The 13,794-nt window shown below is 46.3% G+C and overlaps 1 protein-coding gene across 2 annotated transcripts in view; it reads right to left on the bottom strand.

Annotated features, from left to right (window-relative positions):
• Positions 1-247: 247 nt before the first annotated feature.
• LOC106650222 (putative uncharacterized protein DDB_G0272456) overlaps positions 248-13,794 on the bottom strand; it is a 49,881-nt gene continuing 36,334 nt past the window's right edge. For both annotated transcript variants that reach the window (XM_014368141.2, XM_014368142.2), the window contains exons 3-6: positions 5,504-5,822; positions 2,813-3,234; positions 1,546-2,098; positions 248-888 (exon numbers count right to left, since the gene is read on the bottom strand). In XM_014368141.2, the coding sequence (XP_014223627.1) occupies positions 712-888; positions 1,546-2,098; positions 2,813-3,234; positions 5,504-5,822 (1,471 nt within the window). In that variant the 3' untranslated portion in view covers positions 248-711. The remainder of the gene's footprint in view (positions 889-1,545; positions 2,099-2,812; positions 3,235-5,503; positions 5,823-13,794) is intronic.

Below are 13,794 nucleotides of genomic sequence, written 5' to 3' on the forward strand. Positions count from 1 at the left end.
ACTTAAATAAGTGTTATCCTCCTTGAGCGATGAAATATTGACTTTACACAATAATTGACCGCACGAACAGTAAAAAGGCACCGGGCATTCGTCGGCATATCGCAATTACTATACAATATAATATTTATAATTTTTTGCATATCGGCATATCAGCGTATAAGAGTATGCATTTTTCAGACTAAAGAGATTTGTCAGGTACACGCGTGCGGAAAAGAAAACATTGAAAATGACGATGAAGAAATTTGGCTGATTGAGAGAGGATACAAAGGTGCGAGAATCTTGGCATGAAACTTGAGTTTCGTGTTGTAGAGGCCGCATATACGCGAACGTCACCAGAACATTTTTAAACATTATAACGAAGCACGAGTCGAACTAGACAAGCGTGTTGTAGTGCAGACGAGTACACTTTTTTTTATATATATACATGAAATAACAATAGCGAATCAGTCTCGCTTAATTTTTTTTCATCGTCCCCCGTCTGCATGTATAATGCAGGTTTTTCAGGGCACCCCGCTGCACGTACCGGGACACTGCGCCGAGCACAGCTTCCCCAAGGTAAACGCACGTCGCGGTCAGGCGATACGATTCCTTACGAATATCACAATTTGTTAGATGATTATCTTCGTAATCTCAATGACTATTTCGATTGATTGATCGCGGCGATTCCTCGGTCTTTGAAGAAGCGGAAGACGAAGAATCGCGCGGCTACTATCAGGCGTAGGACTGGTCCAGCGATATGGCAATTTTGTTGCCCTTTTCCACCCAGTTGCGCAGCCGTCCCCTCAGCTCCTCCAGGCTCTTCGATTTGGCTTTGTTGATGCGTTTGTACTTGACGTCCTTTGGCTTGGTCACCGATCTGTGATTGCTCATGACTCGATTGTAAGTGACCTGCGAACGGTGCAACGCAAAAAAGAAGAGAGGGCAAAAGTTAGTAATCGTCCTTTTTTCAAGTGCTCGTGACCAGAGCTGGATTTATAATAGAATGTCAGATATATATTATAACGCACGCACGACTGAACGCAAAAAGCGTATGAAAAAGTTTTTACGCGCGCGCCCGGCCCGCGCCCAAGAGGTAAAGCAATTTTAATGAGTCGACTTGTTGAAGCTTTACTTTTGCTCCCTGCGCCGGAATTTGATTACGAAGCGTCAAGTGCGCGCGTACAGACCTCTCTATAATACATACGCGTATACATCTCCATCCATCGAAAAGTTAGACTCGTCGGCAGCGCGCAGGGAAATTGTTTTCATACGAAGGAAATGCGGTACTCGCTCGACCGTCGCGCGGGAAAAAAATCGTACTTTGGCGGAAACAGCTCGAGCAGCGGAGAAACTTGCCGAGAGATACGACAGCGCGCGAGATGTACTTCGATGACAAAGATCAAACGGTACAAAAATTCAAGATCCGACGCGTAGCTAAACTTTTTTTCTCTCTTTCTCTTCCAACTGCGCGTATACGATTCAATGAAAAAGTTTTGCCATTTCAATGCGCGAACGAGGTGGCGGCGGCGGCGGCGGCGCGCTTATATTATATGGCTTTAAGTGTACCTGAGCTTGTTGGCTGTCGTCTCGGCTGCTGTTCCTCTGATTGCCCGAGAGTTGACCGCAGCAGTTGTGACTGTTGAGCAGCTGCTTGCACGACGACCTGCCGCTGCTGTCATACTCCTGCCGATGCTGATGGTGATGATTGTGCTCTCGATCGAGCCTCTCGAAGCTCCCGTAGATGTCCCTGAGTCGCTTGTTCTCGTCCGGCGAGGAGGACTGCACCTGCTGCTGGTGGTGCTGGTGCTGGTAGAGCCGCCGCCGCTGCTGCGTCGAGGCGTCGGCGCTGACGTTGTCCTCCTCGTCGGCCTCGATCTCGTCGCTCGGAGCTGTCTGCTGGTGCTTCTGATCGGCGTTGTTGGATGCCGACTTGGCTGTGTTGTTCGCGGAGCCGCTGTTGTTGTCCGCGTCGGCGTCCTCCTCGACCGAGTAGACGGTCTCGAGGACCTCAGGCCTGCGCAGTAGGCCGTTGCTGCGCCTCGACGACAGATTGTACTTTGGTTCAACGGCGTCCGACACGGATCGGATGAGCGTCACATCGGTATAGTTCGAACGGAATCTGCAACGACGAATAGAGACATTGCATCAAGATCGATCGAGTAATGAGATTTCGACGCGATTACGCGCTCCGACGATCACGAATGACGTGTGCACGCCTGCGAGATTACCTCGATACTTCGATATTCAATATTCCCTTTTTTTCCATTCAACTCCTATATAAATGCATATAAGTAATAGCGTTCCGACTTCATTCTCCGAAATCGCCAGCCCAGACGTAATTCGTCGTATATAGAGACGACATTTTCCTCAGTATGATTAAATTTCGTAACCATGCGCGGAGGAGCTTTGCGTGATTCGAGCGATGCATTATGTATACTGTTACTTATATATACGGGATCGTCGTCGCCGTCGTGGGCAGCTCTTATCAATGGCGCAAAAAGGCGAAGGAAGAAGCACAAGAGATATATAAGGCTCGAGACCGAGGGAATTGTCGCGCGACAATATATCGGGTAAAAAGAGTTATGCAAGTTTGTCACGAAACGCGAGCGTGCCGGACTCGTGTGGCCGCTCGTTGTTCATTTTCTTTGTGCAAAAGCAACGGCGGAACAAAATTTCGTTCTCCACGGAATAAGCGCGACACACTCGGCGAGCATCGAGCATGATAAACCGTTTTACAGTCTCGATGACTCTGTTGGCTCATTCTATGGATGTGCATAGTTGCGCTTAGTTTTAAGACGAAACAAAAAATACGTAAAAATGATAAATACGTTACCTTGGCGGGGTAAAGTCGTCGGAGAAGGCCTCCTCGAGCACGACGGCGCTGTCGCTGTCGCCCAAACTGTCGAGCCGGTCGAAGGCGTCGCAGCAGGGCGGCGAGGCGGACGAGTCCCTCATCATGGTCTGCTGGAGCAGCAACAGGCTCGCCGTGTCGGCCGACTGCTTCATGCTGGCGCTGTTGCTGCTGCCGTGATGATTGTTGTTGTTGACGAGGAGCTCGTTGCAGGCGATCCTGAGCTTGCTCTGCAGCTGCTTGATGACCTTCTGCTGGCGCAAGATTATCGACTCGCGCTGGGCCAGGCTCGCCTCGATCTCCTTCTGCTTGCGGCACAGTCGCGACTCGAACAGCAGTAGCTGAGACGACAGGCTGCGCAACTGATCGGCTTTTTCGCGCGTCAGACGAGCCACCAGCTCTTCCTGCGAACGGGGCGAAACAAACAAAAAAAAACGTCATTCATATAATACGTCGGTTTAATCTCGGTGTCGATGCGCTTTCATACGTCGCGTCTTCTCTCGCTCTCTCCCCCGACCTCTCCCTACGGGGGCTTTGTCTTTTTTTTCGAATCCTTTGTTTTGCATCCCGCACGCGAGGTAAAAACGTCAAACTGTCGTATTATTAGGCGCGTCACGCGTGCTGCTGCATGTCTTTGAAGAGCGATCAGCAGTGAAGCACAGCACCGCGAGGGCTCACAAAATATAAAGCGTGGCGCGCGTCCCGAACTAAAAAGTTTTTTATCCGCGCACACTGGCAGGCAGGCAGCAGTCCGCATCGCGCTTATAAAACAGTATTAAAAATATTCGCCAAGTAAAAAATAAAAAAAAATCAATTTAATATCGACGTTCGTACATATACGTATATGGGCTATTCCACAACAGGTGTTGCAGGCCCAAAAAATGAAGTTGAAAGTAACCATTTACTCTTCAAGAACACAATGAAAAATGAAAATCCTGAAAGGCACAGCCCCCTAGGTCCAACCCTTATGGATCTACAGGGGCTCAAAGTTGGATTTTCATGGTATGAGGATATTCTGCTTCTTACTCTGCTTTTCTGGGTGGACATAAGAAAAAATTTTTAAACCATGTTTTTTCATGTAAAATTTGATGTAGAATTCAAATCTGTACTCAGATGAGACATTAATAACCTCAAAATCCCTTGAAATAGAAAGTATGGTGTAATAGGACATAAATGTCAAAAAAAAAATATGTTCGTATACCTCAAATCAGCCCATATTGTAATATGTTCATCGATACACCAAAATACAACTTCTGATAAAGTTTGGTAACTGAGTCTCCATTACAGACAATTTGGTAGCTTTTGAAAGCCCAAAAAACATGGTTTTTTCCTCATTTTCCATGTTTTTTGGCTCTTTGCAAGCTATCAAATTGTCTCTTTTAGAGACTCAGTTACCAAACTTTGTCAGAAGTTGTATTTTGGTGTATCGATGAACATATTACAATATGGGCTGATTTGAGGTATACGAACATATTTTTTTTTTGACATTTATGTCCTATTACACCATACTTTCTATTTCAAGGGATTTTGAGGTTATTAATGTCTCATCTGAGTACAGATTTGAATTCTACATCAAATTTTACATGAAAAAACATGGTTTAAAAATTTTTTCTTATGTCCACCCAGAAAAGCAGAGTAAGAAGCAGAATATCCTCATACCATGAAAATCCAACTTTGAGCCCCTGTAGATCCATAAGGGTTGGACCTAGGGGGCTGTGCTCCTCAGGATTTTCATTTTTCATTGTGTTCTTGAAGAGTAAATGGTTACTTTCAACTTCATTTTTTAGGCTTGCAACACCTGTTGTGGAATAGCCCATATATATATTTCAATTCATAAAATATGTAGCTCCGAGCTGCAGCAGCCCCGCACTGCTGACGCGCGCGCCCGTATATTACGAGCCGAGATTAAAAATTCAGCATATCGCGTCGAAGAAAGGCTTGTGTGCTGCAGTGCGGAGCCCGGGACTCATGAGAGTAAATTACCAAACTGTTTTGCCACGCGCGCGCGCGCACAAGCGTCAAAGCGAATACATCAGACGATTTAATATAGAAAGGGAGCCCCAAAGAGAGGAGCGCGAGAGCTTACGATTGCACAAAATGTTACCTCCCGAGCGCACAGCTGATTATTATGATTATTGTTATTAGTATTATCATTATTATTATTATTATTGCTATTATCGTGATTGCTGGTATTATTATACTTTTGAAATAAAAATAACGAATTTCACTCGAGCCATCTTTTGTATAAGCTTGGAGCTTATAAAAAATCATAATAATAAAAAGTACGACAACAACAACAACAATAACAACGCCAATAATAATAAGAAAGATGACGACAATAATGATGCAGCGACGATGATAAGTCGAATCAATTGTAGTCGCTGGAAAAAAGCTATATACGGCCCGTTAATAAACAATCAGGACCAAGGAAAAAAAGGTCGTAAGTTTTATTACGTATGTGAGTAACACCCACTCGATCCACATCCGGGGAGTTATTTTTAGCCTTCGGCAGCGATTACTTTCACCGAGGCGCGCGCAAGCGCTCGGCATTCGGAGCTACGTGTGCTCTCCCTTTTTAAACGCGCGCGCGGAAAGCAAAAAAAAATAGCGAGCGAGTGAGAGAGAGAGAGAGAGAAAATGTAATCGTGCGCCACAAGGCGTATGACGTCGTACCTGCAGCTTAAGTGTCCTGCGCCAAGCGAGCATCTGATGGGCTTGTGCTCTTTGTCGGGCTTTAAGCGCCCCGATGACTCGCTTGGCTTCCTCTAAACTTTGTACCTCCTCGCTGCCTAATAGCAGTAACTCGTTACTCTGTTGCTGCTGCTGCTGCTGCTGCTGAGTCTGATGCAGCTGCTGTTTGTGCTGATGATGAAGTTGCTGCGGCTGCTGAGTCTGATGCTGCTGCTGCTGCTGCTGCTCCGCCGCCGTTGATAGGCCGCGACTCTGCAAATGATCAGCTAACAAGCAACTCTCCATCGACGACTCGTCGAAACTGTAAGACGAACAAATACCAGCGGTTATTAGAAACTTTTGTACGATTATATTATATATAAGGAGGGTGGTTTAAATAAATAGATCAGCAAATATATACGATCGTGTATGGAAACGGTACGCGGGTATAAATTAATATTTTGTACATCGACAGCAGCAGAAGGAGATGTTCTGCCAGGCGCGCCGCGACGAAGAAAGAAAAGTTTTTCTTCACCGAAAAGTGTAATTTTCGTCGCATCGGCACTTCTATAATCTCTCTTTCTCTCGTTCACTCGTCGGCTCGTCGTCAGCGGCCCACTCTTTTCTTTCTTTTCCCTTCGCCCTGTTATACGCTTCTTCGAGCGAATGAAATTAATTTCGTTAACTTTTTGTATTTACATTGAGTTATGAAACTCGGCGCGTGCGACAGGGTGGTGGTTTTTTTTGCTCTCCTTCTCGAATGTTTTTTCATTCGCTTTCAGGGAACTTTAGAAAAAATTGTGTATAAAAAAGGAGCCCAAGTAACCAGTAAATCGGCTCGTTTTTCTCACAGAGAGACCGAGGCCTCGCTCGCGCGCGCGCATTGTAAATCAATGCGTGCCGTGCGACAATTTTCGAAAGTGCAGCACACGCGAAACAAAAACAACGCGAAAAACAACGCGAAAAACAGCGCAACGCAAGATAGCAACAAAGTTCGACGTCTATACAGCGAGAGCGAGAGAGAGAGAGAGAGAGGTATATAGACCGGTGTTGTGCCGCACCTATGTGTACGTACTGTATACGTAAATGCGCGCACGCGATGAAAAGCAAATGCTATTACATTAACTGAGTGCGCTCTTGGCTATGCATATACTGTATACAGCGACTGTATGTGCTATACGAAGCTCTGTCGTTTACCCATCGCCGACTCGTCAAAGAATGCATCAGAAAGCCCGTTTAGCGCGCCAGAACAGTAACAACGGCAACAACAACAACAAAAACGACAACGTCGACGACTACGACGAGACGTGAAAAAAAAATTCAAATTAACGAGTCAAAAATTGACGAGAGACCAAAGCCTCTTTCAGTTTTAGAGCCCTTTAGAGCCCGGAGAGCTTTTTCACGTATCAAAACCAAACTCAATAGTGCGTGAGCTTGTGTATATGGAGGCACTCGCGCGTATGTGTACGTACGTGTATACAAATGCAGTTAACCGTGTTTTTCCCTTATTTTTTTTTCTTTCAAATTTTACAGTTTTCATACACATATTTTCAATAAACTCATAGAATATACAGTCAAAAAAGTCTCGTGACTTTCGAGCGATACGCACAACACACCACGGCATACATGCATACGTGTATAGAGAATTGAAAAGAGGAAAAATCAAGAAAGCAAAAAATAAGACAATATTACTTGCACACCAGGCGCGGGCGGGCGGCGCGATATCGGAGGAACAAAGGGGCCCCGGCGCAGACGGTCGAGGACGCAAGACGACTTTCGTGCCAATAACAATGCCGTCAAATATACGAAAAAACGCTTACGTTTCGAATAATCTGCGTCGAAAGTTATACAGTACCACGACAACGACGACGGGCGCGCGCGCGAGCTGACATTACATCAACAACGGGGGGTCCAACATAATTATAATTATTATTATTGTGTGCGGGTACACGATCAAAAGGCTCGTGTATGTATGGGTGCGTTTAAGTGCTGCGTGTGGGTGAGTGTGTGTGTGCGAGTGCGCCGCGCGTCGTTATGTATACACAACATATTATACATTACGGAGAAAGCTCAAAGCCAATCAAATCCTTAATTTTGTCCCTTGATACGAATGTCGTCTACGTATATCGCATGCTCGCATGCCTGCATGTGTTTATACGTGTGTATATGTAACGCGTAATGTATATACCACACATATACATGAGTATTATTATAGAGTGTATGCGATATACGTGTAGAGCGAGTCGCAGCGCAGGTAGATGCGGTAGTCGTCGTCACGCATAACATTCGAGTGCGCGCAGAGATTGCCCGTGGAGAGAGAGAGAATGTGTGCTTGCAGGCACATATATGCGCTCTCTCGCACGCGCACACACATACACATATTTGAGCTTGATTAGGCCTTCTCTGTCCCCGCGCCAATATGAGAATATATATACACAACGCGACGCAGCGGCGGTGGCGGCGGTGCGCGTTTCTATGTTTATATGCACGAGTGGCATAGCAATACACCTGATCACAACTGGTCGCTACAGACACATACAATACATATGCATGCATTGCTCGTGCACAAACATATTGAATGTTACGTAGATAGGAGAGTGGGCGAGAGTGAGAAAGACGGCAAAAGGAGGAGACACACAGAAGGGGTTGAGGGTACAAATTGCAAACTATCCACCAACACATCCGTTCCCTTTGTTACATTTGTCGTACGTCCATGTAGGCGGATTAGAATTTGGAATGCGCGCGGATATACAAATGCGGCTTTTGCAGTGTGCAGTGCAGTGTGTGCTGCAGCTCTATGATGCTATATATACACAGCTCTATATATATTTACGCGCACGCATGTATTTCGCTAACGTATCGGATCTCTCGACTGCGGTACTCAGTCACCGTTGCGCGCGGAGAGCTTTTTTCACGCATGGATTTGTATTATACGAGTCTCGAGTCTCACGACACGATCGCCAACTAAACTACTACTATACGATACATATGTGAGTGTGTGTAACAAAATAATGTACATGCAGCTTCGCGCGAGGGGCGCAGTTCGGCTATGTGTATAATAATATATATAAAAGCCCCGAGAACGTTCACAAGTACTGCAACACGGATTTAAAAGAAGGCGCGGGGAAACAACAGCCGGTCGGTCGCGCGCGCGCGCCCGCGTGGGAGGGACCACTATAACACACAGCAAGCAGATGATTATCGCATTAACTTTTCAAATACAAAAGGTGTGCATTTATATGTGTACAGGTGAGGGCGAGTTTGTGTGTGTGTGCGCGCGATGTTAGACGTCGACAGAAAGAAAGAGAGGAGGCAAGGAAACGAAACAAACAAAAAAAAGTAACAAGAAAAAAAAGAAGAAACAGAAGAAGAAGGAATAAACTGGCCGGTGTAAAAACGCGAGGGCGCGCATCGAGTCCATCGACAACATCGAGCTCCAAAGAGCGAAGGAGAGTAAAATAATAGTAGTAACATCAAAGTACGTATCGCGCTGAAAAAAGGAAAGAGCTACTTTGTGCATGCGTTTGTGTGCGCATACAGGAGGAGTCGAGCGAATAGGAGACAATATATACATATATCTAAAAAGTCCACTCATCTGTCTGTTTGTCTAATGTAAATGGCCTGGGCTGCCGTAGCTGTATCTGCTGCTGCTGCTGCTGCTGCTGTCTCTTTCGCTCTCTTTCTCCGTTGGGCATATCGAGTCGTCCGGGACTCCGAAGCGCAGCAGCTGATACCACCGTAAAACGTAGGGCTCTTTGTGCGTGCTCCGTGTTTGTGTTCGGCCGCGCTCGGACTCCGCACCAGAGTAAGCGCGCTCATTTTTCTTTTCTCTTACACACCGATAGATATAAGCGCGTTTAAGCGTGTTTTTTCAAAAGCCCGCGCCCACGCGAGGACTGGCCAGCATAGTAGTAGTATAGTAATCTCTTCCTTCTTTTTTCGCGGCTTGGCGCAGCAGCAGCGACTCGACACGACGGATATTTTAACGCGACTGAGCCGCCACCGGCGCGCGAGCCAGCTTTAAAAATACGCGCGAGCCCGGCACGATTCATTTAAAATTCAGCGTATGAAAAAAATCCAGCTCAGCGGCAAAGAAATGCACTCTCGAGCGCGCACACCCCGACTCGCACGCACTTAGCCGCACGTAGTAGTAGGATGTACGTCAATCCTGCCAGTCGTCAACCGAAACGAGCGCAAATCGCCTTAGATCGTCGCGAATATAAAAGGCGCGCGCTCGAGAGTCGGCTTTTGAATTCCGAGAAACGCGCCTCCTCCTCGCTCTGCAAAGCACGGCAGCAGCACTAGACGTACGAATTGCAACTGACGTTACGCGCGCCAGTACGAGGGCTGCGGAGTCGTAGCAGTCGTCGGAGTCTCTCGTCGACGGTTGTTGCCGCGCGCGCCAAACTAGCCCCGTGTGCGCCGTGACGCGCTCTCTATATAGGACTAGTAAGTACTCGCCGGCGCGCCTCGGCTCGTCAGTGTATAAGCGCGCTGCAGTGGCAGTGGCAGTGGCAGTGGTAGCGGCAGCAGCGGTAGCGCAGCGCTCTAACGTTGTCGTAGTCGGTTGCGTCGTCGTCGTCGGGGCAACCTGCCACGCGCCACCAGCAGCAGCAGCAGCAGCAGCAGCAGCTCGATCCGGCACCGGTAGTGGGGATCTCCCAGGTGATTTTACTCGACGCTGGGCTAGGCTATACAGCGTATACCTACCCGTTGACTATATACGTATATATTACTGTGTAGTAGTAGTGGCGCGACGCATACCCGCACCAACACAGCAGCAACAGTAAAACCATTTATGTATACCCTATATTATATACCCGGGATACCGCGCGCGCTCGCGTTGCTGGTGGCAGTGGCGGTGGTGCGGGGGCGAGCTTTGAAAAAAAAAAAGAAAAAAAGATAAAAAATGTATGTACATTTCAACTAAAGCTGCTTTTTAGGCGCAGCTCGCGCGCTAGTGGCTCGTCGTTTTTTCGTATAAGCCATATCAAGCTCTCTCTCTCTCTCTCGAGCTGGCAGCGCAGGGCCTGCCTGCAGGAGTTGCGGGGAGTATTTCGTACTGCTCGAGCGCACGAATTCTCATCCATTATTCTTTCTTCTTTCACCTCACCTCACGCTCTTTCTGCGCGTCTACTCGGTTCGCGCGCGCTCGCGATATCGAGATCATCGCCCCACGATTACCAACATGCGATCCAAATTATCCCCCGTGAAAGATGTATATCGCTGTATATATGTGCTTTGAAAAAGCGAGGCGAACGAGCTGTGTAATATCAAGTCCGGCTTGCAACAGCAGCAGGCCAAGGGTGTGTTGTGCGTCTGGCCCCATACCGTCGATTCGATCTTATATATATAACTGCTGCTTCTGCCACCGCCACCACGCTGCTTAGTGCCCGCCAAGATGCTAATTTATATAGAGAGAGTATAAGAGAGCGAGAGAGAGAAAGCGAGAGAAGCGCAGCGGTGCTCGAATAAATTGGACTGCCAACTCTTGTTGCTGTGCATACAGAGACTGCTTATATACTGGCGCCCAACTTGTGCGGACTGTCAGCTGTAAATGCCTCGCTGCTGCCGGGGCCGGGTTTCTGCGGCGAGCTTAATTAATCGAATCGAACGTTTGGCCTATCGAGTTACTCATGCACGCACACCTATACCGCCATCAGACTACTCTATACAGACACAGTCAGTGGCGGCGGACGCGACGCTATATATACAGTGTAAACAATTTCACGCGGGCGTCTCTGTGTCTCTCGTCGCTTTGTAGTCGCTATCTATCGCTGCTGCTGCTGCTGCTGCTGCTGCTGTATTCCTTTCGCACGTCCCCACAGCACAGCTCAACAGCAGCGGCTGAAACTCCTGTTTCTGCTGCTGCCGCGTGCAGTCGGCAAACCCGTCATAGAAATGTACATCCGAGGCGGTATATACACAAGCCGCGAGAAAAGAAGATTGAAATTTTCCGTACGGGAAATTATAATGCGCTTGTGCGTGTTCGCAATCGTAGATACGAGACGTACATGTATACACAAATACACGCGCACACTCACGATCGCATCGAGTTTTTTCCGTACATTTCATATTTTCTTTTCGCGCGAACTGCGCGCATATCCGAGGGGGAGTAAAGAGATTTGCGCGTGGCGCGCTATTTGATGTTTTATGTATTTAGAGCGTAAGTCGTCGAATGGATGTTAACCACGCGAACGGCTCATCTTGCGCGCACACACTTATTTTTTTGCCTCTCCGATCGTCGGAGCTTTAAAGCTCTGCTGAGCGCACGTTTTGCCATCGAGGGTAATCGATAATTGAAAATACATGTCAACTTATCATTACACGCCGTAAAAAAGCTGCATTAGCATCTCTCTCACCCTCGCGCTTTGTTGGTCTCGCTATGCTTCGTATTACAGCTCTTCCGATCGTTTCTCTCTCTCGCCCTGTCGGAGCCAACTCGAGCTTTCGACGAGCCGCAATAGTAATAGCAATGTTCATGCAACATGCACGATTTCAGCATTTAGCCTGCGGGGCTATAAGGTAATCCGTGCGTGCGTGACAATCGTTTGTCCGAACGATTCTGCATCAGCTATAATGTATATAAGCGTTTCCACATACACACATACACACACTGTACAGAGGCTGACGATTGCATAATATAATATACGTATACATGTACCTACTGAGCTTGCAATGTATATGCGGGAAAATCCAGAAATCACTATCCCTTTCAAGACACTCGATTGAGCCGTTTTTTTCATATCTTTTAATATTTCTGCTTAAGAGTCCGAGTCAAAAAGTTGGATAACTTAAACTCTGATGTCAAGTTAAAATGGAATTTCCAATTCTTCAAATCCTGTAATAGATTTCTAGTTTACTTGACTCTAAAACGTTGTCTTTTCTCTTTTGGTTTCCGAAAGTTTGGCCCTATGCCATCTAGCGGTAACTAATCAACTAATACGTAACGAAAAAAAAGTTAAAATACGTGTAATGTTTAACGCGCTTACCTTAGTTCACAATAAATTAGTTTTGTAGTTTTCAAGGATATTGTGTTTCTTTTGATATGAGTATTATAATTAAATTTCATAAAATAACAGTAAAGTCTTTACTTTATAATTCACATAAATTTCATTGGTTTTTGAGATTAAATTTTATAATTTTCTGGTAAATACAATGTAAAAGGTCATTAGTACGGTATACTCATTTCAATACCGAACGTCCTTTAAAAGTACTGATAATTTACGAATAATTTTTACCAAGTACTTGAAAAGGTGTAAAAGTTTTAGAGCTGTGCTTTCAAATTTTCATCCCGAAATTATTTAGAGCGGCCAAGTTCTCCAGATTATCCCATTTATATGTATTTCTACCCTCTAAGTATTTTTCATCTATGTAAGCATCATACATAATGTACATTAGTCCAGTCAATATCGCGTATACATATTACACACTTGCATATAATGCATGCGGGCGTATTAATATGAACGGCTCATCACGTAGACGTACACACGCGTACGTACATTATTATACGTCCGTATACTTATGTCGAGATTTGATTTTTCCTCGCTGCCCTGTACGCGCGGGTTAATGGCACTGCCCTCACGCGTGGTGGTTGGCCACTTTAACGTAGCTTTACTCTCCTTCTCTCTCTCTCTTTCTCTCGTATAGGTCTATGCACAAAGCGCGGCGCGGCAGCCGAAGAATTTCAGCCACGTCTAGCTCGTCCGGTACGGAGCGCGCACCGCCGCGCCGCAAGCATAAAATCACGGATTATTATTAAAATGACGAGGGATTTACATTTCATAATCTCGATTTTAATACCCCTGGCTTGTACTCTCATCTACTAGCTATGCGTCGGTATATATGCATAAAGCCGCGCCGCTACGAATCGAGCGATATTAATTCGCCCGTGTAATCCTGCAGCATCGACAGTTGTCCGCGCAATCGCAATTATCGCGTACATATTATTATTTCACTCCTACCCTAGGCGCACTGTCTCTGTTAACACAACTGCGGTATTTTTATTGAAAAAAAAGGCAAAAATTGTTGATTTTACGCCATTCGTTCATTGCAACCGTAGTAGCACCAGTGCCTGTGCAATGCTTTACGTACGTACTACCGTGGCAAGTACCGGCGAAAAATATCATAAAATTTGAGTTTGCCAACTCGGATAATAACGCTTGCGCGCGCCAAAAACCACCGTCTATGCTGCCGGGGCGAAGCGTCTATAGACTCGCGAGAAATGAGAGATTAATTTGCTGATAATATGTCCCAGAGCGCGCGGTGTGTGGAGCTTTCGACGGTTTTACCTA

Source organism: Trichogramma pretiosum, unplaced genomic scaffold, assembly GCF_000599845.2.
Source record: "Trichogramma pretiosum strain Unisexual culture from Peru unplaced genomic scaffold, Tpre_2.0 scaffold121, whole genome shotgun sequence".
Lineage (NCBI taxonomy): Eukaryota > Metazoa > Arthropoda > Insecta > Hymenoptera > Trichogrammatidae > Trichogramma > Trichogramma pretiosum.